General features: G+C 40.0%; 1 protein-coding gene across 1 annotated transcript; it reads left to right on the forward strand.

Moving 5' to 3' along the window:
- The first annotated feature begins 375 nt into the window (after positions 1-375).
- parp10 (poly(ADP-ribose) polymerase family member 10) lies at positions 376-11,897 on the forward strand. Its single transcript, XM_086280519.1, has 11 exons — positions 376-474; positions 1,489-1,664; positions 4,309-4,545; positions 4,753-4,983; positions 5,058-6,112; positions 6,224-6,436; positions 7,337-7,442; positions 7,516-8,517; positions 9,879-10,012; positions 10,095-10,269; positions 10,343-11,897. Exons 2-11 carry the CDS (start codon positions 1,490-1,492, stop codon positions 10,639-10,641), a joined length of 3,627 nt encoding a protein of 1,208 aa, XP_086136645.1. The 5' UTR covers positions 376-474; position 1,489; the 3' UTR covers positions 10,642-11,897.
- The last annotated feature ends 365 nt before the right edge of the window (positions 11,898-12,262 follow it).

Here is a 12,262-nt window from a genome sequence, read left to right on the forward strand (position 1 = left end):
CCCAAAATGTGTTTCATATTTAAAGAGTATTTAAAGAGTATTGTCAAGAGAAAAAGAATGAGCTGCACAGTTAGTTATAAATATACTGCAGTACTGCACTAATATTTGTCTTTATTAATAGTTAATGATGTCCCTTTATTTACAAATTAGTACATATTATCCATGACATACTCCTACATGATGTTTGAGTAATCAAAGTTAACATTTGCAATGATGCCCTTATCTGATTTTTGCTGCACTACAAATCTTCTTAAAAAGAACAAAGAAAACCAAACGAATGTATACCAAACTCCATACTATTCCCTTAAAACTAAATACTGCTGTAAGCTGTCAACTCTCACAAAGTTGCGTTGGCCCTTTAACACGTTGAGCTGATGACGCCACCGGACGTTCAACAAGCAGCACAACAAGGAAGTCTTCAGAGTCCACAGTTCAACTCTTCTAGCTTTGACAGCAAATGTTGTCGTAGAACAGGTAAGCAGAGCTAAAAGCTGTGTGAAAACATAACAGTTTATTCTGTCGCCGGCATAAATAGCTTTGCGACTAACAATAGCTTCAGTGACTGAACATGGCAGCTGTAGCCGCTAGTTTCACTTTCCAGTTAGCAAAGTGACAGCGTGCTGTACATGAACTTTAGGTTAACTACGCAGTAAAAAAAAGTGAGCTGCTGTGACGCTTATTGTCAGACTAAGGAATATGTTCTGTGTGGCTAATTTAAAAACAGCAGCACGACATTTTGGTCCTTAAAATTATGTGAAGGCCGGGCTTCCTGTAAGGTAGCTACGAGCAGTGCTATGTAGGCCATAATCACTGACACGACAGGCTCATACTCGATAGCAGCTATCGCATTTTAAACACAAAGTCACCACTTTAAAGCTGTCTCTGCTCATAACTGCTAAACTATGACTAATCTCTAACTATCTGTCAAACTAAGCTATATAATTATAATTTAAAGAAAAAGTAGCGAGTACAGATTCCTTTATACCTGCAGGCTTGCCTCCTCCTGATTTCCTCGTTTTGCTTTTTCTTCCATGTTTACAGGTTTAAAAGTGACAGTTTAAAACTTTATTAACACGTTATTGCAAAACAGAAACCGTGACATGTGTCGATAATAGCTGCTTCATATGCCACTTGTAATAGACAGACGTGAAACTTTATGCTCTTTTGTGTACATCCCAGTACTGTACTTGTTTACCTGCATGTGTGCAGCTGTACTACTGCAGTAACTGTCACAGCTGTACTTTGTTATTAATATTGTTGCCGTATATAATATTGTGTAGTTGTCCTTGATATTTGATTCTTCCATTATTGTTTGATTTGTGTTAATGTCATAAAGCAGTACCATAACATAATTCCATCATTTTGGAGCATTTCTGAAGACAAAGTCGATATGAAATATGAAGTCCTCACAGTTGAAAAGCTGGAACAAGCAAAGCTTTGGCATTGTTTTGACAGACAAATAAAACACGATTCTCTATTTTTGTTTAGGATGCCTGGTGAAAGAGTGGAGGAGAGGACGTTGGAGGTGTCGAAGGTGCCTGTAGGAGTGGATGAGGAGCTTCTGTCTTTATATTTTGAGAACAAGCGGCGCTCTGGTGGAGGTCCACTTGTATCTGTGGTGAAGGATGGCGACCGCGCCATAGTCGTGTTTGAAGATGCAGCAGGCAAGTCACTGTGAACAGACAGTCATTTGTTTCTTGTCTTTTTTTCCAAATTTCTTACATAAAGGATTTTTTCACCTATAGTCCCCTTAAAAAGGACCAAACTTAGTCCAAAGTGGGCTAAGAGAAAAGGGACTTTCCCTTCATATTTTGAGTGATTTGAAAACAAGAGTTTTATTTCTGAGCTTTCAGACTTTTACTGCTTCGGATTATAGATTAGATTAAAGCTTTAGATTAATTAGCTGTGGTTAATCACAGCTAATTCATAATTTTAAAAAACGGGCAATTACTTTTTGACAAAGGATCAGGTAGGTTTAGATAACTTTTCTGAATTAATCAATGAAATCATCATTTAAAAACTGTGTTTTGTACTTACTCAGTTTATCTTTATCTAATATTAAAATGTGTTCAATCATCTGAATCATAAAAGTGTGACAAAACACTAGGAAATGAGGAAAGGGGGCAAACACATTTTCAAACCACTGTATACTCAGAGCTACTTAGGCAGCAGAGGAAATAACTAGTAGATTAAGCTATACTGAACATAATGACTTAATACAGTTCTGCTTTGTAATCATTAGTACCAGTTGGATACAAAACAGTTCATAATAAGCTCCATATCAACAGCAAAATCCTGCTACTACAACTATGTTAGTAGTAATACAATCCCGATTCCAAAACAGTGGGGGTGAATGAATGCTGTGATCTGCAAATCTGTTCACAGAAGAACACAGAAAACATATCAAATGTTTGAACTGAGAAAATGTACTTTTTTTTAAAGAAAATTATAGGCGAATCAAGGGAGTTCTGGAAAAAAAGGGACCACAGCAACACATCTCAAAAAAGCCTGGACATGTTACAGTGTAGGATTTCCTCTTCTTTTAACGAAGTTAAAAACAAAGGCTGCAAGAACATTTTGGACTTAATTAGGTTTATTTGCAGTGACATGATTGTATTTCAAAAGAGAGGCAGTTTCTCAGAAGCAACGATATGCAGAGGTTCACCAGTCTGCAAAAAACTGCTTCTACAAATTGTGGTTTAATTGTAATCCACAGTTTGTAAAATTGCAATATCTAATCACCTTATTCACATAATATCATTAAAAGAAGGCCATCCAAGATTGATTTTCTCACATATTTCAGAAAAATCAATCTTGGATGTCTGTGATCTTCAGGCCCTCATTCAGCACTGCATTAAAAACAGGCATGAGTCTGTCATGGGAATCCCCCCATGGTCTCTGTCATGGGAATCCCCCCATGGTCTCTTTCAGGGATTCCAGAAGTCACCATCTTCTCGTGGCCAAAGGTCATATAAAATCGACTGAGAGAAAACTGTCCTGTGGTCAGATGAATCACGCTTTGAAATACGTTTTAGAAAACACAGATGCTTCCTCCAGAGAGAGACCATCAGAATCTTTATCTGTGCCCCGTTAAAAGGCTGCGTCTCTGATGGTGTGGGGATGCATCATACCCATGGGTTTGCAGCTGAAAGTTATGTAGAGATTTCACATCTATTATTTCATTTAGACGTCTTTTTCAGGGGAGGCCTTTATAATTTCACTAAGATAACAGCAGCATGGCTTTGTGCTGAACTGGCCTGCCTGCTGTCCTGACCTTTCACCTTCTTAAAGCATTTGGAGCATCATGAAACAAAACAACTGTGACATAGCTGTTAGCTGCTAAAATCCTATATCAGAGAACAATCCTCTCCCCAAAGTCCAACTGCTGAGGCATGTTGCTGACATCAAATTCAAAATCGGGCGATATTTTTCTTTAAATTGTACATTTTCTGTGTGTGAACAACACAGAGCTGAGCTGATTATTTGTATTAATTAACGATAGATATTTCTTTTCACTCAATTCAAAACTTCACCTTGGACCCCAAACAGGCTCGAGCTGTCCACGTATCACTGTGCTGGCCGATGGCTTTCCTCTGCAGTGCCATTTTTAGGTTGGCACAGGACACAGCATATTGTCCAGAGCATGTATTCACAGACTTGAACTGCTGCCTTAGAAATATTCTATCATGGAGTGCAAGCGTAGAAGTGATTTAGATTGTGTGGTCACTCTTCCTTATAAAAAATTGGTACAGACCTGTCTCAGCACTGCTGCACTACGGTCTTTTTCCCTTTGCTAAATGTCCGAGTACTGTGATGATCGCTTGGGTAGAAATGTGAGTAAATCTCTAATCAGTTTGACCACAAATATTATCCCCGTTTCATTAACTCAGTATCATTAGGTGCTATATTTCTCTGCCCTATTTGTAGTCTAATTTCTGTAAGTACCAATAAACTTAGATAATATATCTGTGTAGAAACAACTTAAGCATGCAGTGCAGCACCACTGTCAACACTTAAATAGTCTCCCAGAGTTAGGATGGAGAGAATCATCTTGATGCTGTGTAAGACAAAATGTCATCCTGCAAATTTGTTGAAGACTTGGTTAAAAAACGCTGGCCTGTATAATGACCTGTGATAACCTGACTGTTTAAAAACTTGTAAACATTTCTTTTTATAGTAAGAAGCACTTGAGTAGAACCAAAACCTTGTTGTGTTCAAAAGAACATTTTAATTTTAGACAACAGATATAGACGGTGCCGAATATTTACTGTATACTAATTCTTTTCTTTCCGCTCCACTCATTTTTAGTCGCAGCCCGAGTGCTGTCTAAAGGGCACCACGTTCTGCATAATGCTGAGCTGAGTGTGAGAAAGCCTGCCTCAAAGGACCCGCGCAAACTCCTGCTGCGGGGGATCAACCCCAACACCAACACAGAGATGATAGAGCTCTACGTGGAGAACACAATGGGACTGGAAGACTACAACCTGTATCCCTCACCGGGGAGAGATCTGATCGTCATTCAATTCCACGAACCGCTCGCAACAGGTCGACTGAATGCATATCTTTAATTTTTCTTAAAAACAAAGAGTTGATTTAGACCTTTGTGGTCTCCAGATAGTAAATCTTAATGACTTTGGTCCATGGATTCTTCGGGTTTTGTAGTAGCAGGCCGCTTGTGAAATAATTCAAATTCTACATGATGAATTGGTGCAGTGTAGTGGTCCTGACTGAAATATGTTGTTCATATTACAGATTTCCAAACACTTAGCACACAAATCTCTAAGAGGACACTTGATGGGGCTCAAGTAACCGTGGAACAGGTTGAACAACCCGACTCAATCTTAGTGGAGAATCTGCACCCTGGAACCACTCCGGACCACGTCACTTTGTACTTTGAGAGCAGTCGCGGCGGGAACCAGGACGTAAAGGAGGTCATCGTGCTGTCAGAGAATACAGCAAAGGTGTCCTTCTGTAACTATGAATGTAAGTTTTACACACTGTAACCTTTAAAACTTGTCTGCTTTGTTTTCTGAAAATGTTTGTTTTTCCTTGAACAGCTGTGGATGCTGTCCTGGCTCTCTCACACAAACTTGAGGGTGCTGCGCTCTCAGTGAAGCCCTACTTCGATTTTCTTGTACCTGTAGAAAGTAAAACATCGCAAGAGGTGGAGACAAGCCAAGACACAACTGAGAACTCTGAGGAGGTGAATGATATTGAGATGCAGACGAGTCCTCCCACGGCAGCCAGTTCCAGCAATCCTCCAAGTGAAATGGCTTTGGAGTCCGTTGCTGCTCCACCTCCTCTACCAACAAAGGTAGAGGAGGTGGAGGTAGAGGAGGTGAAAGAAGGGGAGGCAGAGGAAGTAATGGAGGAACAAAGCGATGATTCAGATACAATAACATGTCATATTGCTCTCACAGACCCAGGGAAACATGCTTTGTTTCAGCATAGTACCATTCAAAGGGACATCAAGAACACGAACCCGAATGTTATTATCCAAACTAAAGACGATGGTGTTTACATTGAAGGACCTGATAGAGCACAGGCAGAGCAGGTTAAACAAACCATCATGGACTTTCTCTGTAACATAGCAGAGGCTCATTTCACCCTTGAGCTGGAAAAGGCTCAATTTCTTGCCAGAAAAGATGTAAAGGAATGGCTTCTACAAGCCACGACACAAAGTGGCTCCTCTACTCTGTACACCGTATCAGACTCTAATATTACCGTAACGTCTCTAACCCAAGACTCGGCTAAAAAGGCGTGCAGCTTTTTAAAATCCCAAGTGTGTTACTTCAGCATGCCGATGGACCAGGAAAATGAGGGCATGCTGAATTGCAGAGAGTGGTCAGAGTTCCTGCAGACTCTGAGTTTCTGCTCTGTAAAGGTGTCAGAACGAGGAGGGAATATTGATGTTTGGACTCTGACGGGGATGGAGAATGAGAAGCAGGCTGCCATCATGCAGTTTCTGACTACACCCATTGAAAGGGAGACGGTCATCCCTATGGAGCCGGGCATGCTGAAGTACATTCAGATCCACTGTCATCAGCTCTTGGTTGACATGGACCAAGTGTCTATTTTTCCACTAGAGGCTGAGGATAATTGTGGCTTAAAGGTGTGTATCAGAATCGCATGTAAAGGCTTCATGACTGTAGTGGTGTAAACGTCATTAAAGTCAGAGTGTTTATAAATTATATTTTTACGTGTGTGTGGGTGTACCTGACAGATCCACGGCCACGTTGTTGCTTGCCAAATGGCAGAGGAGGTGCTGCAAGGTGTAGTTTCTTCAATCTGCACTAGAACCATCACAGTAAACACTCCAGGAGTGGCCCGGTTTTTAGATGAAAAGGAGTGTCAGAGCATTCTGAATGAGATGGAGGCAAAGTTTTGTGTCTACATCAGCCCCAAATATGTGCCCTGGAAGCCCCTGCCTCACCAGGTAATGATGGAAGAAATTAAGCTTGTTTCTGTAATCTTATGTGTTTTTCTGTGCTTTTAAAGTAAACTGCTTCCTCTTATCTTGACAGATTTGTAGGTGGTTGTTTCTGATTTTTATACCTCAAGGCTTGACTTTAGTTTTAGTAGTAGTCGTCGTTTCCCACATTGCTGGAATAATGTTCTAGTTATGCAAAAATATACAGAATAGGACAACACTGAATAGGTAGTGTAAAAGACTAAGTCAACCATGAAACATGAAATCCAAATGACAGAAAATATAATCAATATGAGGTGAGCAGAGATCTATAAAATAATGAAACAGAATAAGAGTAAATCAACAAAAGATTTAAAATATAAGACGTCTGCAAATAGAAATGATTAATTAATAAAAGGGCAGTAAGAAAATGTTGACAGTGGATGCATAATCTGTTTTTGCAGCTGATCCATGGAGGGCTTACAATACAAATAAAATCTGTTCAGTGTTTTGCTGGCAGGCTGTTCAGTTCTACCAGACCAGAAGTGATGTGTTGTCGTTCTTTAAAGCTTTTAAAAAAGGCTGAAAATAAGCAGCCCTATATCCTGTGAGTTACAATAGTCCAGCTGAGAATGATAAATAGATGTAAGCAGGTTTAAATCCAGTAAATCTTTGGGGGATAAAAAAAATTTAATGATAGCTCTTGGCTGGTAAAAGCTGCCCTTCACAACAGATCAACCCATAGAATTTGAAGATATATTTAAGATTTTAAGATTGTTTACGCTTGCTCTGGAATTTTTAACTAAAATGTCCAGATATACAAAACTACTCATATAGTGCGTTTTCTTACTAAGGATGTCTTTTGAAGTTGTAAGTCGTTTAACATTAAGTTGGAACTAAATCATGCAAATGTTTTATTTATTCCAGGACATCTTTGAAGCTGCGTGGCAGATGATGTTTCACAAAAACTTCCCGAAAATGTCTGCGCAGGAGTTGAAGTCAGATTCAATGCAAATTGATGCTTCAGATGGAGGTAGCATCTTTGGTTTCTTTGCAGGTATCTGTCAGTTCTACGCAGCTTAAACTGTGCATTTAACTCTTTGCAGGTCTTTTAGAGGAGGCGAAGAAAATCGTCTCGGCTATTGATGAGAGACTGGTGCACAGTGTGCCCACTTCAGACCAGCAGGAAAACATGGATAACGTAGACCTGTACACGGCGTCAGATGACCCAAGCAGCCTGATGGACCAGGACTCCGATGTGACAGCTGTTGACTCAGATCAGAACACTGCGAGCGGCTTATTCTTCAATAATGGAGCTCTGGGCCATTCTAGCAATCTGGAGGAAGAGGCCCAGCTGTCTTTAGCTATCCAGTACTCCATGGAGTCGAGCCACTGGACCCCGGAGGACGAAGAGGAGCAGCTGCAGAAAGCCTTGGAGTTGTCCAGGAATATGAGCCAAAAAGAAAGCTCTTCTAATGCGGCTGATGAGACACCCCAGGTGCACCAGCCAAAGAAGGCTAATATCAATATTCCCCTGAAAGATGCAATCGAAGCAGCCAACACCATCCAGTTATTTGTGTTTGCAGGCTATAACTGTGACTTGATTCGGGTGGACATAGCCTTTGGTAAGAAGGTGAGCCAGAGACAGGTTGAGGAGAAAATAGAGCACAGGAACTTGAGGAATATGTCAGAGTACTACAAGACATGTCTGGACGTTATCAAGAGGAAACATGCAGTTGAGATCCAGATTCAAGGGACCATAATCACCGTATCTGGTTTCAAAGACTTTGTGATGGGAGCTGTGTGTGATGTTAAGCTGCTTCTGGAGAAAATCTCCAATTCTGTACCAGAACGGGAAATCCTGAATACTGTGCAGTGGTTGCGGCACGACCCAATCTCCTCCGTCACTGCTCCTTATTCTCCCGAAGCCACAGTGTTCATTGAGAATGCCTTTAGAAAGAAGCTGAAGAAGGTTGACATCTTGCTAGACAATCAGCCGCACACAATCAACTTTGAGAAGATGCAAGAACACAACATCGCTTTGGGGAAATCAGCGCAGATCTCCAGGAAGTTGCTCGAATTAGACGATTTAGGTGACAGTGTACCAGGTAAAGTGGGATTTATTAAGCCTTTTGTGGAATGATGCTGCGTGTGGGGCCATGAAAGAGACAAAATCCAGAAAATGATTAGCAAGTCAAAAATGTCATCAGCTATCTTATGCTATATCACACAACAGGCCACATGATTTTTCATATAACTTCATTAAAGGTGCTGCAGTAGCACAAATATTGTGTGAGGTCTGGTTCAGTGACTCCAGTTAGCTGAGGTTAAGCCCAGCAAACAGCTACACCAACACACCAATAATTGAAGCTTTAACAGTATCCAAATGGACAGTTGTTATAAAACTGTCCATTTGTCCAGTTGTTATAAAACTGTCCATTTGGATACTATAGAGACAGAACTTTTTAACGCAGCAGTGTTACAGATTTATCTGCTTTTGCAGCCAGACTCATTTTTGGCCATTAGAGGAATGTTGGCTTCGGTATTTAGCCCTTGAAGTTGTCTGTGAGGAATATTAGGTGTATTTGTAGTTAGCTCCGCTGTGTTTTTTCAGATTAGCACACAGTCAGAAGTATTAGCATTGTGTACCTGCCTGAAATAAACTATTAAAACATAAAACAAAGTAAAGTATGTAATAAAGAAAGACATTTTCATATCAACAGCTGAGTGGGGAGACTTAGGGAAATGTATATAATTGTAACTACTTATTACGTCCACCAAGGTAAACAGCATAGCTCGAAAACTTAAGAATGAATTCTGATAAAACTTTGTATGGGTGTAGAGTGGGGTCATGTTAGCAATCTGTTAAAATTAGGCTTATTTCCACCAAGGTCTTCAAGGTCAACTTCATGATTTATTAGTCAGAAATAAACTAAAAGCCTTAAGACTTAGAAGTTATTATTCTTATAAACGTGGTGTGTATTTTCAACATTGTCACTAGATTAATCCGAAGGTCAAAATGATAATAATGCTGTATAGAGCTATTTAAAACTGTGGTTCTTATTGCTGCTGTTTATATTGACAGCATATGGAATGATATATGGGGATTCTAAATATCACATTACTTTGGACCTCTGACCTTATCTTCAAAGTCATGAAAGCTCAAACATTCAAAAAACAATCTCTTTACCTTTAAAGCTCTGCTTAAAATTGTCCTGTCTTTGTTTGTGGTATAATTAAAAAAGAACAAAGAAAACAATAAATATATACAAAATAAACTGATCCCTTCAAAGTAAAATACCGCCAAAGAGAGCGAGCTGCCTTGGTGGAGGCTTGCACTTCTTGTCATTGATGTATGTTAGTTAGTTTTTCCACTTGCATCAGTTTTGCAGCTCCCTGTTTATTTTATTAAATAATACGAATCATTTAAAAAACTGAAATAATGCTTACTAAATCATTTGTTTAACAGAAGACGACTACTCCGTGCTATCAAACTTCCCTGAAGCAACCAAAGTGGACGAGGAATCTGATGAATTCCAGAACGTGGTGAAGCAATTCTACGAGACCATTCAGGAATACCACAGCAAAATCCGAATCATAAAGGTGAAACGATGAGCTCTGTCTCTTTTGCAGCAGCTGACTGTGGCTTCAGTGGTGACTACAATCATTTTTGTTTGGTTTGCAGGTTGAGAAGCTCATGAACAAGCTGTTGTACAATCAGTACAAGCTTAAGAAGGCCAGCGTATTGCAGAGCGCCACCTACCCGCAGATCGAGCGCACCCTGTACCACGGCACGAGCGAGAGCAGCGTCAAGGAGATATGCGTCCATGGCTTCAACAGAAGCTTCTGTGGAAAGAATGGTACGCTGGCTTTCTTTGTCTTGTTTACATCAGGTTTTGTCACATCTTCTGATGTTCTGGTTTCTCCACGCAGCCACCGTCTACGGTCAGGGGGTCTATTTTGCTGTGAACTCGGCTCTATCTGTCCAGGATCAGTATTCCCCGCCAAACGCGGATGGATACAAGTTTATTTTTGTGTCCAAAGTTCTAACGGGAGACTACACCAAAGGCTGCCATTCGATAAAGACGGCCCCGCTGAAGGAGACAGGAGATATCCCCCTCAGATACGACAGCGTGACTGATAACATTACCAAGCCGTCGATGTTTGTCATTTTCAACGACACACAAGCTTTTCCAGAATATCTCATCACATGCCAGAGAATCCACCGCTGAGGAGAATGGATTAGACGCCGGCGATGAAATTTAGAGAGAGCAGACTGCTGATGCTTTAATGTTTCTGCCTTCAGTTTAAAAAATCTATTTTGGTTTATAAAGGGCTAAGGTGTAATCATTTGATCAGCCGTGATCAAACCCATGAAGTGCTTCTCTGTTGATCGTTTCCCCTCTTTGATTTCCTCACTATGTTGTAATGTTATTAAAAGGAATCAAGCGACTGAACCCAACAAGCCAGTTTTCATTCAGTAACCTTAAACATGCCCTTTCAGCACATTTACAGCTCATTGTGCCGTGGCTTTACATAGACAGCACTTATTGCGTGACATTTGACTTGTAATAGTCGATTTGGTTCTCACTGCCATCACTCCTACACGCCAGTTAATATTAGCCTGGCTTTTCCTCTGTTAATGTCATTGTATTCCTATAAGTGGAAGACAAGTTTTTGCTGACAGTACTACATGCACCCCTGTCTGCCTGCTTCTGTCAGTATGAGGTTATTGTGAATGAGTCACATCTGATAGTACAAGAATATGACTCCTATTTAGTTTTAAGTTTGGGTTAAGTTATTTGAGTTTCTCCCTAAAGTTTTTCTTTCTTTCTTTTGGCTGTGCAAGAATAAAACTTAAGTGTGGTAAAAATAAGAGCAAAAAAAAGAAAAGTAGAGGTGTGTCGTCCACTGCTCTACAGCTGGACGCCAGTGATCTTCACGTACAGGTGGGCTTGGGTTGAAAACATTTATTCTTTGTCAAATTAAAGATAAATCTGTCTTGTTTTGAGTCTCGTGATCTATGTTCTGTCTTAAAACTTTAAAGCCGTATATCGCAGCTGTTGCACACGTCACGGACTGTGTGCTGTTGTTTTTCTGAACCAAAATGATCTGTGAGCTCCAGTATGTGTGTTGCACAACATGTGATAGTTCTTGATTGTCTTCTCTCTACTGCTGATCCTTGTTTAATTAAGTGAGCACAGACAGCCTGATTTTAATTACAGTGCCTTCATTTTTCCAAGTGCTCTCATAAGAAGTCCATCCATTCATCCATTCTCTTCTGCTTATCCTTATCTGATCAAGTCTTGGATTTTAATTAAATCCTGGAAAGTTTTGGCCCTGGGTTTTTGCTGTGTTTAATTTAGACTTACAGTTACTACAAAAGTCTTTTGTTTTTAGCATCATGTTTGTTGTTTTTAATGAAGAATATTTAGTTTTAAGAGAACTCCACTTCATTTATATGAAAAATTAAACTTTAAATGAGAAAGCGTTTGATGGTCGTTTTTTACCCTATTTGTAGATGTTAGACCACTGTTGACCTATAACAAACAGATCTGTAGTATCTGCACACATGTTGTCCAGAATGTGCTGATCTTATAACTTTACATGACACATGATGAATGAAAAAGACGCTAAATGTATTTCGGAGATCGTTGTCGTAGCACACCTCATGCTGTAACAGCACACCTGAGGAGAAAGTTGTGTGGAGCCCGGCGATATTTAAAAAAAAAAAAATGTTGTTTACTGTTTACAGTATTACCAAATCATTGAATTTAGGTCTTCCGTGGCCACAGGTGTATAAAATCAAGCACCTAGACATGCACACGGCTTTGATTTGTGAAGGAATGGGTC

The sequence above is a fragment of the Aulonocara sp. 'chitande type north' Nkhata Bay genome, linkage group LG22 (genome assembly GCF_057382095.1).
Source record: "Aulonocara sp. 'chitande type north' Nkhata Bay isolate Kocher_YH1m ecotype deep benthic linkage group LG22, A_spYH_male_GT1.1, whole genome shotgun sequence".
Classification (NCBI taxonomy): domain Eukaryota; kingdom Metazoa; phylum Chordata; class Actinopteri; order Cichliformes; family Cichlidae; genus Aulonocara; species Aulonocara sp. 'chitande type north' Nkhata Bay.

Excerpts from the sequence above, each read along its gene's own strand:
- parp10 (XM_086280519.1), top strand. The coding sequence starts at position 1,490 with ATGCCTGGTGAAAGAGTGGAGGAGAGGACGTTGGAGGTGTCGAAGGTG. Across the intron at positions 8,518-9,878 it reads TTTAGGTGACAGTGTACCAG|AAGACGACTACTCCGTGCTA; the intron begins GTAAAGTGGGAT and ends TTTGTTTAACAG. Across the intron at positions 10,013-10,094 it reads GCAAAATCCGAATCATAAAG|GTTGAGAAGCTCATGAACAA; the intron begins GTGAAACGATGA and ends TTTGGTTTGCAG.